At 52.9% G+C, this 19,075-nt stretch overlaps 7 protein-coding genes across 7 annotated transcripts; 4 read left to right on the top strand and 3 right to left on the bottom strand.

Annotated features, from left to right (window-relative positions):
- Nucleotides 1-494: 494 nt before the first annotated feature.
- On the top strand, nucleotides 495-985 carry VC83_03498 (uncharacterized protein; the record flags this gene model as incomplete). Its single annotated transcript, XM_024467144.1, has 2 exons — nucleotides 495-518; nucleotides 578-985. 2 exons carry the CDS (start codon nucleotides 495-497, stop codon nucleotides 983-985), a joined length of 432 nt encoding a protein of 143 aa, XP_024325792.1.
- A 2,811-nt stretch (nucleotides 986-3,796) lies between these two features.
- On the top strand, nucleotides 3,797-6,108 carry VC83_03497 (uncharacterized protein; the record flags this gene model as incomplete). Its single annotated transcript, XM_024467143.1, has 2 exons — nucleotides 3,797-4,519; nucleotides 4,570-6,108. The coding sequence occupies 2 exons, from the start codon at nucleotides 3,797-3,799 to the stop codon at nucleotides 6,106-6,108; spliced, it is 2,262 nt and encodes a 753-aa protein (XP_024325829.1).
- A 1,279-nt stretch (nucleotides 6,109-7,387) lies between these two features.
- VC83_03496 (uncharacterized protein) lies at nucleotides 7,388-8,264 on the top strand. Its single transcript, XM_024467142.1, has one exon. It carries the CDS (start codon nucleotides 7,822-7,824, stop codon nucleotides 8,122-8,124), a length of 303 nt encoding a protein of 100 aa, XP_024325830.1. The 5' UTR covers nucleotides 7,388-7,821; the 3' UTR covers nucleotides 8,125-8,264.
- Nucleotides 8,265-8,521: 257 nt separating this feature from the next.
- VC83_03495 (uncharacterized protein) lies at nucleotides 8,522-10,547 on the bottom strand (the record flags this gene model as incomplete). Its single annotated transcript, XM_024467141.1, has 1 exon — nucleotides 8,522-10,547. The coding sequence occupies one exon, from the start codon at nucleotides 10,545-10,547 to the stop codon at nucleotides 8,535-8,537; it is 2,013 nt and encodes a 670-aa protein (XP_024325831.1). The 3' UTR covers nucleotides 8,522-8,534.
- An 852-nt stretch (nucleotides 10,548-11,399) lies between these two features.
- VC83_03494 (uncharacterized protein) lies at nucleotides 11,400-12,518 on the bottom strand (the record flags this gene model as incomplete). Its single annotated transcript, XM_024467140.1, has 1 exon — nucleotides 11,400-12,518. The coding sequence occupies one exon, from the start codon at nucleotides 12,516-12,518 to the stop codon at nucleotides 11,400-11,402; it is 1,119 nt and encodes a 372-aa protein (XP_024325832.1).
- Nucleotides 12,519-12,744: 226 nt separating this feature from the next.
- On the bottom strand, nucleotides 12,745-14,541 carry ENP1 (snoRNA-binding rRNA-processing protein). The gene is made up of 2 exons (XM_024467139.1): nucleotides 13,900-14,541; nucleotides 12,745-13,846 (listed from the first exon to the last, which is right to left on the bottom strand). Exons 1-2 carry the CDS (start codon nucleotides 14,484-14,486, stop codon nucleotides 13,012-13,014), a joined length of 1,422 nt encoding a protein of 473 aa, XP_024325833.1. The 5' UTR covers nucleotides 14,487-14,541; the 3' UTR covers nucleotides 12,745-13,011.
- An 861-nt stretch (nucleotides 14,542-15,402) lies between these two features.
- Nucleotides 15,403-16,986, top strand: VC83_03492 (uncharacterized protein; the record flags this gene model as incomplete). Its single annotated transcript, XM_024467138.1, has 1 exon — nucleotides 15,403-16,986. One exon carries the CDS (start codon nucleotides 15,403-15,405, stop codon nucleotides 16,984-16,986), a length of 1,584 nt encoding a protein of 527 aa, XP_024325789.1.
- Nucleotides 16,987-19,075: the final 2,089 nt, after the last annotated feature.

Genomic DNA, 19,075 nt, shown 5'->3' with positions numbered 1-19,075 from the left:
ATTGAAGTCGCAAAGTCGCAAAATCGCGGGGGGGGGGGGGTGTTTGGCTAAAGTGCTATGCCATGGGCAAGGCCAAGCCGTTGAGATGGCTCAGGTCGTGGGTAATCTCTCCGTTCGCTGTCGCTGTCGCTGTCGCTATGGGCTGGAGCTCTGGTCGATGGGTTTGAAGTAATCGTTATGCTGTTATACAACTTCAAGGACTCTACAGAGAGGGTGGATTCCCCGTCAAGCTCACCAACGTCATCCCCACCCACTAAAACAACTCAGCCTCAGCCTTGTTCTTCTTCAGCCTCGCCAGAACAGCTTCCTCCACATCACCTTCCATCTTCCATCACTCACCTCAACCTCAACCTCATTGTTCCAGACCCATCTCATTCCGGCACAATAACACCAAACAGACCAGCTTCACACTGGACTACTCATCTGAGCATGCCATCTTGATAAGCAACAGACAACTCCTCCACGACACTACGCACACCCCACCATCGCCAACCATGGAGTCCGCGCCTTTAACCCAGGTACGCCACCCCCCCAGCTGCCTCTCATCGCACATCCCAGCTAACTCTCTCTCCCCCAGGCCTACGACCATGCCCAAGCCGCCTCCATCGCAACCCACGCCTCCGACCACCCAGCAGCAATAACAGCCCACACCGCCGCCGCCTCCTCCTTCGCCGCCGCCGCCACCACCACCACCAGCCCCGAAGCCCTCCGCACCCTCGCCCTCCTCGCAACCCACCACACAACACTCTCCGCCCTCCTCGTCGCCCCCAACCCCCCCCAACCCTCACCGACGCCGACTTATCCGCCAGCTCTGAACCCCCTATCTCAACCTCCGCCGCCGTCGCCGAGCTGCGCGCCAAATCCACTTCCGACGCCCCACCAACAACCAGACAACAACCCACCTCCTCGTCACGCCGCACACCAGCCTTCACATCGCTCCAACCACCCCGCCGCATGCCCCCCCGCGAGCTCTCCTCTTCAATAGCAAGCAACCTCGCCTCCGCGCGCGGCATCCGCACCGCCCACCCCCTCTCCCCCGGCCTAACAACCACCAACGCCCCCGGCGCCATCTCCGCGCGTCGCCGCACCCACGACACCACACCCACACCCAGTTCCGGCCCCAGCTGGCTCCCCCCCGTAAGCCACGACCAAATCGCACGCACCGATGCCGTCCCATCGCGACCGGCGAAGCCCACCCCCGCCGACGTCACTCTCCCAGCATCGGACACAGATGAGAGATTTACACGTTTCTACTCCACCTTCGAAGGCCTCCTCTCCAAGCTCTCCGCACCACTCGCTTTCGCCGGCCTCCCCCTCATCGCCGAAGAGCCCGCACAACCCGCTAAATTCCCCTCTCGTCCCTCCACCTCCGCATCCGCCAACCCGGATCTGTCAAAATACATATCCCGCGCCGCCCTCCGCGCCTCAGCCTCCAACCCAGGCGCAGCTGACTCTTTCTACGTCGTCCCCACCACCGGCGGCACCGTGAGCTACGCATCTATCCTCTCCTTCGCCGAGAAGGAGAAGCGGCGACTCGCTGACCAACGCCCGGCATCCTCGTTCGAAGACGACGATTTCGTCGACGCGCGCGAACACCCCTCCCCCCCCTCACCTACGAAATCCCGCTCATTCGCTGCTGCGGTGCCAAGCTCGCGATCTGGGGGGAAATCGGCGAAGGAAGCCGATCGCGAGAGAGAGGAGTTGGGGATCGAGAATAAGAGTCTGAAGGCTTGTGTGGATATGCTTTCTAAGCGCCTCCATGCCTTCGAGGCCGCGGCGCAGAGCTCGACGATCGCGTTGCATGAGAGTATGCGTTTTCTCAAACCCGTGTCGTCTGGGGCGGGCGCCGCGAAGCCGGTGGTTCCGCTTGAGCATCCCCGCAGGCAGAGGATGGATGAGCCGACGGGGAATGATGCGCGCATCTTGACGGCGAGGGCGGAGGGGTTGGAGGCCAGGCTTGTGGCAGTGGAGGCGCAGTTGGGGGATGAGAAGAGGGCGAGGAGGGTGGCGGAGGCGGAGAATGAGAAGTTGAGGGGGGTGGTGGGGAGGTATAGGGAGAGGTGGGAGAGGTTGAAGGAGGGGGCGAAGAGTAGGAGGGACGGGGGTGGGGGAAGGATGGGAAGGAGGGGGGTGGGAAGGAGGGGGGTGGGAAGGAGGGGGGAGGTGGAGAGGGTAGACAGCCTGTGGAGGGCTCGCGGTTTGTGGCTGGTTAGGGGGAGGAGAATAGGGTTTTTGTTATGGAATTGGAGTACTCGAGTAGGTGGGTTGTATGGGAGCGTTTGGCGTTTGGAGGAGGAGGGGGCGCAAGAGAGAGGGGATATGTATGTATTACACTACGCTATTGTACGCGCAATGGGTGTTGTGGACGTATTGCCGGGTCAGATATTACGTTCCAGGTGTATCAATAGCTGCTCGTTCTATCTCAGGCATGCCGAGTTGAGGGCCGGATCCGGGGTATGCCAGTTTAAAGGTCCCTCATCCTTTATCCCATCTTGGGCCATACCACAAAATCTCAACACGCTCCATCCTGGCTATGACACCCTTTTCTCTGTTACTACACCGACCGGATGTAAGAACTGGGCTGACAATCGCTAGGGCTGGCCAGATAATTGTTGGGTAAGATTGTACCTAGCATTGCTGCTTATTATTGCTTACTCGTTCTGCAAAATTCTCTAGGGGTCATGTCACAACTTTACAGTATGGAGGGTCAAGTTAATCTTATATGCTACATTCTCGGTGGTCCGGTCCTGGACGCCGACCGTCCTGATTGGCTAGGCGACAACGACATCGCGCTATCCCAGGACGACGATCAGGGACAACAAATTAACCTCAAACATTAGCGATGGACTAACAAGGCCCTACGAGGGCCGTTCGCCAGAACTGAGACTGACGCATGAAAGAGAGTGTGCTACAGACTCGAGATCTTGTGCCCTCATGAATGTGAGAGAAGTCCATACCTGATGCCGTCCGCGATGCGACGGCAAGGCTGATCTTGGTATGGCTTCGTCTTCTCCAGATGCCGTTGTTGCACTTGAGGGGGGCTTCGGGATTCAAAAAGCATGCAGGGCTGAGATGGCTAAGTTGAAGAGGGCAAGAGATATAGATATGGCGTCTTCTCCGGTCGCCCCTTCCTCTCCACGGATTCCAATTTCTTTTTCCAATCTCAGATTCGTTCTACATCTCACAGCGTCTGCCGTCCTGCAGTCCTTCATTCCTTCCAAGGCTCGTTCATTCCTTCCAAGGCTAGTTCATTCCTTCCCAGATCAACCTGTCACTCGTTGGTGTCCCTCCGCCAGTGTATCATTCCCGCACCCCCCCAGCGTTTCAGCCTCCACACACCACAACCCCAGCACGAACGCCCAATCGCGCCACCATCAATCCCCACCGAACAGCAGGCATGGCCCAAGGAATCCTCGTTCGTACCCACCGGACGAGACACTAGCGCAATGGCTCTCAAAGCCCACCCTCCATCCTCCTCCCGCATAAACATCTCCCGTCCCCTCAAGCCCGCCTTCGCGCGCGCTGCCAACTACTTCACCAGGACGCTGCCCGATCGCCCTCGCACCTCCTCCGGCCCCAACAAACAAACTGTCATCCATCTCGGGCTCGCGAAGCAACAGCAGCAGGATCGCCGCAGCGCCAGCGAAGACTCTCAGCTCCCCGCCAACGCTTCGTACTTCGCCAATCGTGCCCTCCTGCCTACTCCTCCAGACGAGACCACAGCGATCGCGGGGCGCGCAGGCGCGAGTTCGAGAAATACGGATACACCTCCCTTTCTGACACCCCCACCTCGGCCATGAGCGCCCTCCAGCGTGTCGCCACGGATGAGATGCCCATTGGCATGGCTCTAGGCTCACCCAGCCAGGCGCCACAATACCAGTCGTCCCCCCGTCCACACAATTTCACAAACGGCCGGTTTCCGCCGCCATCATCAGCGTCACATCCGTCCCTCGCAATGGCTACGGCGTCGACTAGCAGCGCTGAGTCGCCCGTTCCCACCCCACCACCGGCGCAGCGTCAGAAGGGGAAATGGAAGCTCTTTGGCGGACTGTTCAGGAAACCGCCGCCGCAGTCGCAACAGGCGTTCTATAAGCTAGAGCCAGAAGCGACGCAAGAGACTGACCCGAAACCAGATTGGTTGCACTTCCCCGAGCCGCCGGCGGCGATGGAGAAGGAGCGCGGATGGGGAAGGACGAAGAGGTGGCCGCAGACTGCGAAGCCGAAGTTGGCGCGCTCGGCGACGACACCAACGAGACGAATGGAGAAGAGGGTGAGGGTTCCTGTTCATACGCCGATGCAAACTCATGTGGAAGACGAGTGGGCAGCCATGACGCCGAAACCGGAGAGGCCGTTGCTAGTGGTTGAAATTCCGACGACGGAGATGGAGAGGTATAGCGTCATGTTCTCGTCGCTTCTGGACAAGAAGAACGGCACACAGCCCTCGACGTCAGGTCTCCTGGCACGTCGACAGGCAACGCTCGATAGGCTAAAGAGCGTCAACGAAACGATCGCAGAGCTCGTGAGTCTATTTCCTCTTCTCACTAGCAGCGCCCATCTAACATAGAGCAGGAACGCACCGAGCAGCGCCTCGACGCACCCACTCGTCCCCGCCATGCCACCTCCCCGAACCCAGAGTTCTCCCCGCGCCACTCCCCGGGTCCCTCCCAATCCCCACGCCACTCCCCCTCCTTCTCACTCTTCTTCAACGGCGCCACGCTGACCACTCACCCTTCACAACCAAACCTCTCACCCACCCTCACCCGACACCCCGCATTTAACCCACCAAGCCCTACCAAACCATCTCACCCCCACCGCCTAGCACCCAACCGACTCACCCGCTCCAACACCTCCCCAGAAGTCCTCACCCCACTGCAAGAATCATTCACTCCCCCGCGTCCACGGTCAAGGCGCCACGCCGCCGACTCAGAAACACACACCATCGTCCTCGTCGGCACACCACCCTCTCACGCCCCTCCTCCACCGCCCTCCTCCTCCACCCTCCCCGCAAACCCTTACCCGCCACACCAATCCGAAACCCCCACAACCCCCTGGACAGACCGCACCACCCTCCTCTCAACTCTCTCCACTGCCTCCCTCCCCACCACTCCCGCCGTCCACCTCAATGCCCGTCCGCCGCCCCAATTAGAGCCGGAATGGGAAATGGTCCCCCCTCCTGCCAGCCAGTCCGAAACTCGCGACCGCAGCCGTGATCGGTACCCTAGATGCTACGCCTCCCCGGGCTCGAACGCTGGTAGTAGGAGCTCGGGACGAGGGTCGGAGTCTGCGGGTACGCAGGGGAGTGTGTCCAGCGCGTCGAGTGCGGAGGCTGAAAGCCCTATCAAGGCACCCGCTTTTGCCATTGCCGCGCCTACGAGTAAACCTATCATGCCGATGCCTACATCGCACGGTGCGCCATCACCACAGTCTCAGGCACAGGGGCAGGCACATCCACAGCATCAGCAGCAGCATACCCCGCACCGTCCTGCACTTCACCCGCTAGCTACTACGTCCTCGAGCTCTGGTAACGTCCAACGCGTGGAACCGGTCCCACACGTAAAAGTGAAGGGCAGCGTGGCTGTCGCGCGGCAGATGTCGATTGCCAGACAGCGCGAACGCGTGGAAGCGGAGGAGGCGACGAGGGGTGGTGGCATTGGCGTTGGTGTCGCGAGGCAGATGTCGGTTAGTCGTGCGAGGATCACGACTACGGTTGCGGCTGCGCCTACGGGGGGGTGGAGGGGGACGAGGGAGGGACATGGAGAAGGTGGGGGAGGGAGAGGGAGAGGGAGAGGGAGAGGGAGGGGGAGAGGGAGAGGGAGAGGGAGAGGGAGAGGATTATTGGAGATGCTGGGGATGCTGGGGGGGAGGTGGAGAGGGTCGTGGGGGGGAAGAAGATTGTGGTTAGGAATAGGGCGAGGACGGCGCAGAGGGTTGTTGGGGGGGAGGAGAGGGGGAGGAATAGCGAGTATGGGGTGCTTGTTGGGTAGGGGGTGGGATTGGGATATGGGAATGGAAATTGGGGATTGGGGATGGATGGTGTTTGGATTCGGAGTGGATATTATTCATATACCATACCCAAGTAAATATTTATACCTAACATTTGAAAATTAACAGGATTAATTTAAATTATACCACATCTCTTTTCTCGTTCTGAAAAGTTGGTAGATGTTGAATAATATTTAAAATGTATTTTTATTCAACTTTTAATAATCCCAGAAAATAAGACTAATAACCTAGAATCACACATGCATCAGTGTTAGGCACGGATCGTACATGACCCGAGCTGATCAGGATACTGTCATAAATGTGACAATTGTGGTAAAAATGAGTGACTCGGAGTGTCAGATTTGCCATCAGATCATGAGAGCTATCTCAAATGGAGGAGCTATCGTTGCCACCTCTACTACCTCAATCCACCCCTATTCAGCCCTCAATCTATATCGTCGAGAATTGCTTGATACTCAGCCTCGAACTGTCAAGATGATATGCCTATAACCAGGCTGTGGATATTCATTACCGCCACTTTAATTAAAGGAATCATCAACAGGCAATCTTTGGAGGCATTATTCTTTAAGGCATTCAGCTATATCATATGCCCTTAAAAATGATAATGGACAGTCGTCAAGCGCATCTAGTAGTACATCGTCATTTTTCAAGCCACGCCCATCAGCCTTACTAAAGCAACCAAGCAATCTAGCAAGTACAGAGAGTTATTGCTCTAGTTTATTGTATCAAACAATCTATCAATACGCCTTGTTGAAAGCCATTCATTTCGCGAATTAGTCCAATTTTTAAGCCTAACGTACGTTACACCGAGAACTACAGCGTCAATTCTCATATCACCGAGGCCAGTGTATCATACAAGACTCACCTGAGGATTGGAGTCTCGAAGTCAACCGCGTGGCAGACGTTTATCTTAACGCGTATGCCACACTAGCAGCAGACTTGGCACCCCATTCAGATGCGGGCCTTTTTGTCACGGATACTTGTGCCACTAATGGTACACCGCAGGTCCGACATTTTAGCCAAGTTGATGATACTGGCATTTGTCACCAAATATTTGTAAGGCAAAATTGGCCCCTGCCAGGAAAGAACCGACACTTAGGAGATGTGGATAACTGTCCATCATGTTAGCCTCGGAGGCGGTTAGCAAACTGAAAAGTCGGGCGTGGGCTCTCCAAGAGAATATGTGTCGACACGTGTACATTGGATTTCCTGTGGAAATCCAATGTACAGGAATTCTACAATGTCAGACTTTAAGGCCATCCTAAAGTGCTCCCCTTCAACAAGAGTTCATAGCGAGGAAACATCAAATCTTGCATCTAGTATCTGGCATTCTGTGGGTCGAAGACTTCACTGCTCGAGACCTGACGTACGCGAAAGATCGTCTTCCCGCCCTATCTAGTCTCGCGAGGATGCTGCCATTTCCAGAAAGCGAGTATATCGCTGGGCGGCTATGGCAAAATCGTTTGGTGGATGATCTAATATGGCTCAACCCCCTAGGGCGTACCTACTGGGAGCTGGACAACAACAGCGGCGCTTCCGCAAGGCCAGACACACCAAAACTTCCAAATAATTATCGTATTCAGGATGAATACGCCCCGAGCTGGTCGTGGGCCTCAATGTCGGCTCCAGTAGCGTTCAGGATTGAGGATCTTAGCGATGTCATTCCCGAATGGAGAGTCGCAGGGTAAGTTAGGCGTATTCCTATTACGACCAATCTCTACGGGCCGGTATCGAAAAGCTCGTCGCTCTACGTCGAGGGATACGTATTACCGGTTACGTTTTCCAGCGTAACGTCCACGAAGTCTACACTTGGCCAAAATGGAAATTACCATGCGCCCATGGAAGTTTGGGTCGTACGAGGAGACAAGGCATTTCCTGGGAGGAACAAGACATGGTTTGATGCCGGGGCGGGTGGCCAAGAGTGGCGAGTTGAAGGCTGCGCATATTATGAATTGCAATTGGGCGTCGAAAAGCCGACGAGATTCCTTTGGCGCTTATTCTGAGAGAGAGAGGGTCGGTGGATGGAGAAGTATATACGAGGATTGGCATTGTCAGTTTGGAAAATTGGAAAGGCCATGGTGGAATATCGGAGCACAGCAACGTGCGATAACAATATTCTAGCATTAGTTGGCACTTATTTTCTTCTTTTCTCGCGCGGTAGATAGCTGCCTAGATCTACGCATTTAAATCTAAGTAGATGCGAGGCCTCACGAAATATTTCCTTGGAATGATATTTATGAGGATGGTATGCCCGAGTTGGGAGAATAAATGGCTTATTAATTGAGGAATGATAGAGTGCAATGGCTGAAGACAGTGAACATTTGAGTGCAATAAATTTCATTCCCTGTCAACTGAATTCAAACTAATTTCTAGCAAATTCTGTTGAGTATGTCAAGAACAAACTTTCCATTCACGTAAATATGTAAATGCTGACTTCAAAAAACGAATTTCCAACGCACCCTCCGCTAGTTTGACGTGAGTCCACCCCAGCGTCCCCAAAAATACAATTCAACAACTCCCATGACAAACGCCTAACCCCCTCGCCTCCTATATCCACCCATCGCCTGAAATCTCTTATGGTACTCTATCTGTGCCTCAAATATCTCATGACCCAAATTACTTCGTGTGCGGCAAACTTGTGTACTTCTTCCCCCAGCCGAAGGTCCCGCATCCGCAACTCCGTTGCCGGTGTTCGTCTGAGTCGGCCGCGGCATGGGTTGCCGAGTTGGTAGCGCCGATTCTTGATCACTGATTCTTGTAGGCTCGACCGGAACACTACTTCCTTCGGTCGAGGGTCCAGCATCCGCGGTCCCATTGCTGGCTCTCGTCCGAGTGGGCATCCCCGTCGGTGACCGAGGCGCAGCTGTCAAATTTTGGCCAGTAGATGTTGAAACCCCCGCGGCCTGGGCCGGTGGTGATTGGCGCCGCGTCCTGCCTCTCGCGCGGCCTCCACGCGGCCTGGTAGCCGCCACAGGAACTCCGGCCGTGCCAGTGGTAGGTGCGGGCGGTGGGCGCGGTGGACTGGCTGCTTTAGTATGCGTCCTTGCTTTGCCTTTCGTTGCAGGATTTGTCCTCGGTTCTCCAGACGGCCCAGGGGTAGCTGGTCGTTCCACAGAATTTGACGGGAGGGCAGTATCCTCGAACTTGCAAGGCGGGCTAGAGGATGGTGCAGGGTGGGTTGATAGGCCGGCATATGTGGTAGCTGTGGTTCCAGATGAGTTGCTGCCGGTCTGGGGGCCCTTGGATGGACCAGAACGAATAAGACTAGGCGGGTTGTTGCGGGGTTTAAAAGAGCCGTTGCGAGCTCTTGGAAATATAGACGACCCATTATGTGAGCCGAGTGCCATAGAACGGCCTGACCTCGACGAGCCCCGTGACGGCGTAGCAGTTGCCATAAACCCATTTGATCGGGCTGGCATGTACGGCGCCGATGACGGCCCAGAGGCCGCATTGCCATTTTGTGACTGCTGTGATCGGGCAGTTCCATTACCGTTCGCAGCACCAACGCGATTTTGCTGACGCATACGCTGGGCCCTTAGTTCCGCCTCCTCCCCCTTTCTTTTTTTATCGGAGTAGAATGGTAGGTCACGCAGCGGTGGCAAACTCCATCGTTGCGGCGCATGTGGCTGGGGAGCCGGGGCGCTTAAAGCCTGTGTTGGAAGCTCGGATTCCGGGGACTCAGAAACTGCGTCCTGGGACTGGACGGCTTGCTGGCGTGCTCCTGGAGCCGCGGCGCCTGAAGCCTCTGCTGGAAGGTCGGGTTCTGGGGGCTCGGAGACTGAGTCCTGGGACCGGAGAGCTTGCTGGTCTGCTCCTGATGCGGTATCTTGGATATAGGCGTGGCTGGGTTGATACTCAAAAACTGGAGCGGCAGGATCTAACTCTTTGGATACCGGCGGATCGGAATCAAAATCTTCGTCCCAGTCGTAAAATGGCGGGTACATGCCCCATGGCTCGAATGCTGGCGAGGTGGCGAGGATAGGGGTTGGGGAGTAGCGGCGGCGGCCACTCGGGGGACCGAGACAGAGAAAAAACTCTTCATCGTCGTCGTCGTCGAAGGTGATTGCGCCCTGGTGATCCTCGCGAAATTTGGCAATAGCCAAATTACGCTCGTAGTCAAATTGCAAAGGTAAAGCTTGTTGACCTGCGGTGGAGGATAGAAAAGTCTCATGCCCTGTGGTATGGACTACACTTGGGCTGTTCAGAGCGTTGAGTGTGCTTGGCTGGATCCCCTCCAACCCAGTAAGGCCATATATATTCTCAACGTGAGTATCTCCCAGTGCATGAAGTAGTCTATCTTGAGAAGTTGATGGTGGGCCGGGTGGCAAGTCTGGGCTATGAGGCCACAAGGTCCTGATGGAGATATACTGGGGATCGGCAGGAGGAGATGAAGATTCCTCTCTTGTGGTATCAGATGGCCAAGCCATGGCCTGCTGCCCAGACGGCGACAACGATGGACTAGGCGGCACATTGCTAATAGCACGCCTCAGTATTTCGACAACATTAGAGGCAATGGTCCCTTCATTCTGTCCCACAGTGGCCATTGTAACTGAAGAAATGTTCTTTATAATCCAGAGTTTAGAGAAGTGGCCTGCAGCTTCTACGACACGAGGTGACGAGGAGCGCAATAAGTCGAGAAGTGATAAAAAAGGTTGGATGATTGTGAATCATTAAAAGAGATATTTATAAGGTACCGTGCTGTGTTGCCCACGTAGTGTTCTATGATACAATGAAGAAAGGAAAAAGATCCAAAAGAAAATAAGAGCTTGGGACGCCTAATATACATGCTTCATGTTCAAATGGACTGCCATGCCACCACGGGACTTTGACAGTCAAATAGCCGTCGGGCATACTAACCACGGTAAAAGGTCCCAACCCTCCAGGAACAGCAAGGGGAAGGTACCAGGGCAGCAAAAGTGGTTGGGAGTGTACTTGTCTCTGAAGTATAACATGGCGCCGCCGCTGCGGCTAGTCCTGAAGGTCAAACCTTAAAACCCTGGAGACAACCCTCCTCCCACGCGCCCATCCCCGTAGTGCATAGTAAGAGTCATCGTAAAAGCTGCCGCGTTGGGTAGGCGCTACGGATGCTGCGCTTAGCCGCTGTGTAGTACCATACTATTCGCATCTTCCCAATCCAAGTAAATCCGCAGAGTTGGAAATACGTGACAAGTGAGTGTGCGAGATTTAGAATCAACTCTTGAAAAAATAGCATTCGCTATCTCCCGATCTTCGTAAAGCGCGGCGTATCATGTGGAAGCGCCATCGTCAAATCGTCCGTCATATCAACTGTATTCCTTCTATTATTCCCCATTTCGTCGTGCGTATCCTGACGAATACGTTTAAACCGAACCATCCAAAAACGCCCGATTTCCCAATTTGCTCTCGTAGGAGTTGCCTTAGCAGATCGGCGGCTCACACTTCAGAAGCTTGTTCGTCACTAGCTTGACCTCAGGACACCACTCCTCAATCAGTGTCATGTTCTCGGCCTGGAACTTCTCCGGTTGATGGTATCCAATTGGGAACTCGTAGTACAGAGTTTGAACCGCAAAGGTCTTGGCCACATCCTCGATAGGTAGGTTGGCTCCGCGCTCTCTCATTCGCATGAAGTACCATTGATCCTCGTATCTGTCCGTATCCGACGGCGCCTCTGGGTCCAACGGGTGCAGCGCAACATCCGTAGCAATAATATCAAGAATCAGCTGGCGATTGCGCAGCGAGAGACCTCCATTGTATCCCTGTCCATGCCACTTCTCTTCTTGAATCGGTGCGCCAACAAGATCGTAGTGCATGAAGTCGTCTACGCGTAAGTGCGCATTGCCGCAGATCATGGCATCGGCCTGGAAAAGAAGGACGTTCTTCGCTGGGGCGAGCTGCTCCCAGAACCAGGGCTGCGTCAAGAATTTCGTAACGTCGAAGTGTGTCTCGAACTTAAGACCCGCTGGGAGGGAACGGATTAAGATACGCTTCTCTTCAAGAGAGCGGCGAAGAGAGGAGGAGTTCTGGATGGATGGCATGGACGTGTAGAGGATGACGGGCCAGGCAGGGCCGAGGACGGCAGAGTAGTGGAGTATCAGGGGTATCAGGTTCTCGAGCGGGCGGTCTTCGATGATGACAGCGACTCTGTCGGACTCGAAGTAGGTGCCATTCGTGTATGGTCCAGGCGCGTCGGCGGCCAGGGACTTGGTCTCGCGTAATAAGTCCGCAATCTGAATCATAGGCATTGGCGGCAGGACGGGCTTCGGCGGCGGCGGTGGTGGTGGTGCTGCCGGTGCTGCAGGCGCTGGAGGAGCAGGAGGGGCCCTGTTTATGCCCGCGGACAGGAGCCAGACGAAGGCGAGAGTAACGAATGCGGCGAGGAGGCGAAAGCGTGCGTTGCCCATGAGGCCCGACCTGTCAACCCGCTCACAAAATTGGATGGCGCGAATGCGTGTTCGCTGGAGAAAGGGTAGACTGTCTACCTTCTCTCTCAGCACGCTATACTGCCCGCGCGCATCGTTGAAACTTGGTAGAACCATCGCTTTTTGTGATGGGTGAGGTTCCTATCCAAGCCAAGCAAGGGTGTCGGATACGTTGGTCGTTCGTGTCTGGTATGATCAAGGGTGCTTGATGGTCCGTAGCGACAGTGGGTGTTATCTATTATAACAGTATCATGAGCGAAGGGTATATAGTAAAAATATCATCGGATTGCAAATTCCTGAGATGAAAAGAAGGAGGCGGAATTTGCAGATTGCGGCGGCATGTCTCGACGATCTGGGCAAATTGTTACTCTCCTATCAAGGATGGGTACACCGCCTTGGCGCCTGGCTGGCAAAATTACCGTATCGAGGTCTAGAACCACATATTGAGATGCCAAGCAATTGAATTCTATCTTTAGAAATATCCAAGATGGCTATTAGGAGCATTTTCACTCATACGAAGTAGTAAATAGAGAATTGTTGTAAACTCGAAGACATGAAACTCATTATCCCTTATATCTCTCAGGAATCTTCAATATGCATTCATAACCACCTAATCCATCATCATGGTATCATCACCACCATTGCCTGGTCCCTCGGGTTCAATAGCCACGCCCCTTCCTCTGCCCTCCAGCAATTCCCTCCTCACCTCCGGCCCAATCGCCGAATGGCCCTTCGTTATTAAGAGATCTAGCAGAGCCTCACGTTGATCCTCCGTAATATCATTCCTATACCTCTGTGCAAATGACAACAAGCACTGATGCCAGATAACCGGCAACTTCACGACCTTATCCCCACCCGATCCTTGAATAGGATCGCTACGGAAACGAAGGAAGTGGAAAACCAACGCGTCGATAACCTGGAACGGCAGAGCATACTTCTTCTCGAGCAGTGTCTTGATGAAGATATTTGTTGCGCCACCGCCCTCCGTCCCTTGTGACGTCTCCTGCGCCGCGATGTCACAGAGCCCCTTCAACGCCGCCGCAGAGTGAAGCACGGGAATCGAAACTCGTGCGAGAACAGCGGAGATAATATGCGCCTCTCTTAAAGTGCACATTCCACCTCCCACCAAAGGAAAGAGGAATCCCTTGAACCACGCAGCCGGCTTGTACAGGCCCTTCTTGAGCGCTTTGAATAAATGAACATTGAGCTTATTGGTTTCCTGGATATCTTCGCGCACGCGCTCGAGGATGATGTGCTCCATGAAGATCTGGGCAACTTGGGGTGTGGAGGAGACGAAGATCTTGGCGGCTTCGTAGCAGGCGTTCGGTGTCCATTTGTCGGGGCGGGTGAGCTGGATAATCTCTTCCCAGTGAGGGACGCTAGGGAGGATCTTGAAGGGCTTTGGAAGTTTCCCAGATTTGTAGCGGGAAAGGAGGAAGCCGATCCTGAAAGCTGTTAGCAAAGTTGTGCCTGAGAATAAGTGCTTGGATAGGCTTACTTGGTGTACACGTCGACAACCTTAGGAGGTAATTCAAAGTCTTCATCTGGGACGGCGCCATTCATAAACTGCGCATCCCCACGTCCACCCTGTGACGCCTCATGTGCGGCAATCTTCTCCAGTATTAGATCAGCGAGATTAGTCGACTCCCCACCTTCGTCTTCATCTGCCTCGCCGCCCCAGCCTTGCCGCAATAACGGATCCTCCTGTGTAGGGAAGAATTTGCTGTAGGTTTCCAAATCCTCTGGGTCGAGTTCTATCTCTTCAACAATCTCATCCTCATCGCCCCAATCCTCAGCAACATCTTGCCCCGCATCGTCCGACAAATCTTCGTCCTCGAGCCTCGACTCAAAATCAAAGGCTGTATTCTTGGTCACGCCGCTTCCCTGCTCCTGTTCGTCTTCGGCCGCTAACTCCTGTCCAATTCTCAAAATCTTGCGCGACGCCTTTGCATCCACGAATTTCTCCCCACCATCCTCTTCGTGCCTCGATTTTCTCTTTGGCGCCTTGTTCTTGAGCGGACCGGTGGCTAGGAGGTCATTTTCGAGGGCATTATGCCGCCTGCCGGTTTGAGCAGGTCGAGACATGGTGAAATGCAGGTTGGGCTCGAGGAGACCGACTGGATTATAGCGTATGTGATCGTAGTTTCCAGTTCCGCAAAAAAAAGTTGCATCTTCTCATATCCGATAAGCTAGCGTGAATATCACGTGATTGGACATATCGACGCCAAACCAATTATTTCCAATCTTAATATAACAAAATACCAACTCGTCTCTGGTTATTATTTTTAAGGATGGAATAATTAGACTTTGTGTTTGTTTATTGTTGGCGATATTACTTTTTATAACAAATAACACAATATCTATCTCATAGTGGCATGATGACAAGTGCTTCGTGAGATATCGCCAACAGGATGAGACGCTCAACTTCTCCAACAGATTCAACAGTCTTTGATCTGAAGGCTTCGCAGTTCCATCACATTCTGACAAGTTGTCTATTGACTAGGTACTGCGGTCTTTAGGTCCCATCACCCTCCCCAAGCCAGCCGTGGAGTTCTGTCATTCTGTCGTTTTCAGCTCTCACAACTTCGGCTTTGAGTCCAAACTACACGGTTATAAGTATGAGACGGCTTTGGCATCGCTTCAAGTATAGTAATGGCCGCTTTCGGTCTTTCTTTGTGTTGATTTTATTGCGGGCGGGGTTGCTTTCAACTCCAGCCCGACGGTCCTTCCTTTGTCCTTTGGCCAGTTTTAGCTAGGCAAAGAAACCAAGCATGGGCTATTTCTCATCCCGAAACCCCAAACGTCTTTCCAATATTTTACTTTGGCTTCGAATTTTAAAGTTATACCTTCAGTTTACTACGCTACACGTTGCGTCTTGAAGATAGGACTTTTGCTGCGCAAATCTGGCTTCGAACATACGGCGTCCTTGTCACATTCTTCTATTCCAGTCATATCGTCGTGCCTTACGACTAAATACCCTTTGAAACGACGCGGGCAAGCCATGGCGACTGTAGAGGATCGATGGGTAGAATATAAGCACTTGGAGAAGAAAGACCTCTTGAGAATATGCGAGGGGTTAAACATCGACATCATATGGAAGGCTTGGAAAGACGATATCATTCGGACCATTATAGACGTGCAAGATAAACTCACGAACTACGATCGCACAATGAACGCAGCTGGAGCCATAACTGTGACACAGTTTGTTTCGGGATATGAAAGCCTGGAACTGCTGCCAACAACCAATCCCCGCAGTCAGAGGGCGGAGCGGTATGGGTTATTCATGAAGAACGACCTCATAAAACGATGCAGAGACCTGAAAGTTGTTATGGGCTGGAGATCAAGCAGAGACGACATCATAGAAGCTATATTGAACGCAGAAGACCAAGCAGGCGGCAGCATATACATAGTCGGACCAATGAGGTCTACGGCTCAGCCAACAAACTCCCCCGAAGACCAGCCTATGGACAGACAATACAAGTATTATAAAGAGAAAAGCAGAAACTTTCTCAAGCGTCGTTGCAAAGTATTCCGGATCTCCAGGTCGAAGAGAAGGTCCACTCCACAACTTGCCCGCAACATCATGGAAGTGGAAGGCAAAGCCTCTGGGATGCAAAAGAACAAACACATTTACATCCCTCAAGGCCCATACGCGCCCGTAATGCCGTCTACCAGCTTAATCCCGACGCAGCCAACCATACCAACTGCCTGGGCATCCATGGGAAATATTAGCTCCTGGCCAAACCCCCACCAGCATGCAAACCATGCAGACATCACCGTCATATACCCCAAGCCAACGCACAGCCTAATCGCAGGCAGCGGCCTCCCCATTGCCGCGACGACGCAGTTAAACCCCATCTACGCAAAGTACCGAGACCAAACACAGATGCCAATGGAGCTCTCGTATGAGCCCCTCTACCGCACGCCGCGCATGGACGAAGCCGCCGCGATATACAACGACATGTCCCTCACCCAGCTTCAGGACATCGTCAGAGCTCGCGGTTACACCCGCGGCATCGAACAGGATTGTGACACGAAATTAGAGTGCATTGATATCCTCCTCGACGACGACAGGAAGCAGGGTTTCCTCCCAACGGCCCCGGCTCCCGTCTATTCGTTGGAACCTGGGAAGCTAGAGGAAGCAAACCCTGATCCCAGTATCTTCATCCGCAGGCCGACGGTGATGCAAGTTGAAGTCTTGAGGATCCTGTTGACGTCTCGGCTGGAGCCAGAAGAATTCCAGTGGTCGAGAGAGGAGTTTTATGAGGACTTCACGCTGGCGGAGTTGGAGAAGGAGGTCTTTGCGAGGAGGGTCATGTATGTACCAACTGTGCGGAGACAGTTGGTGCGAAGTGATATGAGGATGTTTGAGAGGGTGAGACGGAAGAGGGCGGGTCTTCCTCCAAGGGGGAACGAGGTTCAACAGGCACAAGATGGCACAGTTACTGCAACCACGACTGCGACCGCGACCACACTGACAAGCCCACCAGTTGCTAAAACCACAACTGCGACTGAGACCACCGTGCCAAGCCCACCCACTGCGAAATCTGTGACGTGGGCGCCTGGTGTGGATGGTTCTGGATGATGTGAAGTTTGCCATCGCCCCCGAGAGACTGAGAGTTAGAGGGCCATAGTAAGATCAGGTGTTTCTTATTCTATTTGTGAGCTATAATTAGTTGGATGGAGTGGGATTTGGTATTTGGAGTATGCTTTGGTTGTTATAGGCATTGTTTGGATTTATTTGGAATAAACGCTCGTTATCAGGGTTAGCACAAATAGTCATAATAATCATGACTAAATATACATAAGCATGATTATTCATAATCATGTTGAGGGAAAGAGAATGGCGGTTTTTCCCACAATTGTCGGGCTCCCCAATTGGCGCTTGGTGTGAGCAGGTTGCCTCAGAACTCCGACGCATTGGGTTTCAGGCCCAAACCCTTCTGTTACCCAGGGCGTTTGGGTAGGCCCTCCAAATGACATAAATAATACGTAGGCTCCGTAGGTAGTGTAGTAATTCAATTTTAATCAATTTGTTCTATATACTGTAGTCTACTGTCGAGTTTTCCTGCCCGTTGCGCAAAAGCCCGAAGGTCCGGTCACCAAATACACTGCACGATTTGCGCGCGGTCGCAATATTTCGGTCCTTCGACCAACAAACCATGAATATTCATGATTTATCACATGATGTTAGAATCACGTGGCCTAAGTAATTATCTAGTATAGTAGAAAAGGAAACCAAATAACGTACATGTATAGCGAACCGGCCAAAATGATGCGGTGACAATAACCCCCAACTAAATGTTAAATTCCTCCACAACAAAACATGCTGCCAAAAAACGATGAAAGGCAATTACTGCTAGCTATCCAAGCTCTACAAAGCGACCCAAAGTTACGCCTTCGAGCTGTAGCTAGGACCTTTTCTGTGGACCACCGTAAGCTAGGTCGTCGATTACTAGGCATACCTTCACGACGCGATATCCAAGCCAACTCACGGAAATTGACAAATCTAGAGGAATCAGTCCTTGTTCAATACATACTCGACCTAGCTACAAAAGGATTTTCTCCTCAGTTGTCTATTGTTGAAGATATGGCAAATCGGCTACTTGCAACACGCGACGCGCCACGCGTCGGGTCGCGTTGGGCTTCAAACTTTGTTAAGCGGCGTGTAGAGCTCCGGACACGCTTCCAGCGCAAATACGACTACCAGAGGGCTAAGTGCGAGGACCCAGAAGTCATCCGTTGTTGGTTTGAGCTTCTACGCAACACAATTGCAAAATATGGCATCAATGAAGCAGATATCTACAACTTTGATGAGACTGGGTTTTGTTACGGCTATAGTAACATGATGTCATGGTTACAGGGCCAGGGCCTAGTAACGTGACGTGTGAGTCACATAACGTGACATGTGAGTCACAGTGGGAAGCGGGGTAGGCTGCCATGTGATGGGGCTAATGGATAGTTGCAGAAACTAGTGGATATTGGATAGTTGAGCTATCCACGAACTATCCTGAATATCTAGCTATCCGCCAACTATCCAGATTACCCATGAGGCACGACGCCACTATATAAGTAGATAGTATTTCCTTAGATAGGAGCTTCGTGCTCAACTCAATACAGTATTTGTTATATACTAGTAACGTGTTACTTGAAGCCTTTGTGTCTGATCCCCTGCCTCCTCTGATAAGTAAACCTTTACGCAAGAGAACCTCTGTGTCTTCTATTGTTTAGAAGTCAGCGTTACAGGTTTATGATGGGTGTTATCTCAACTGCTATGGTTGTGATAAGCTCAGACGGGCGTACAAAAGCAAAGAAGGTACAGCCTGGCAATCGGGAATGGGTTACAGTAATCCAAGGTGTTAGTTCTCAAGGTTGGGCAGTGCTGCCATTTGTCATTGTTGCAGGCAAAAACCACCTTGCATCTTGGTATGAGAACAGTGGATTTCCAAGCGATTGGGTAATTGCTGTTACAGAAAATGGCTGGACTACAAACGAGAGAGGCATGGATTGGATTCAGCATTTTGAGAAGCATACAAAGACCCGGAGTGTTGGTGGTTATCGCCTCTTAGTCCTTGATGGTCATGAGAGCCACCACTCAGATGAGTTTGAGGAATACTGCAAGGAACACAACATTATTACGCTTTGTATGCCTGCTCACTCTTCCCATATACTCC

This window comes from Pseudogymnoascus destructans (assembly GCF_001641265.1).
Source record: "Pseudogymnoascus destructans isolate 20631-21 unplaced genomic scaffold scaffold_6, whole genome shotgun sequence".
NCBI lineage: Eukaryota > Fungi > Ascomycota > Leotiomycetes > Thelebolales > Thelebolaceae > Pseudogymnoascus > Pseudogymnoascus destructans.
The sequence above is the reverse complement of the archived record's forward strand: the minus strand, read 5'-3'. Positions and strand labels throughout refer to the sequence as shown.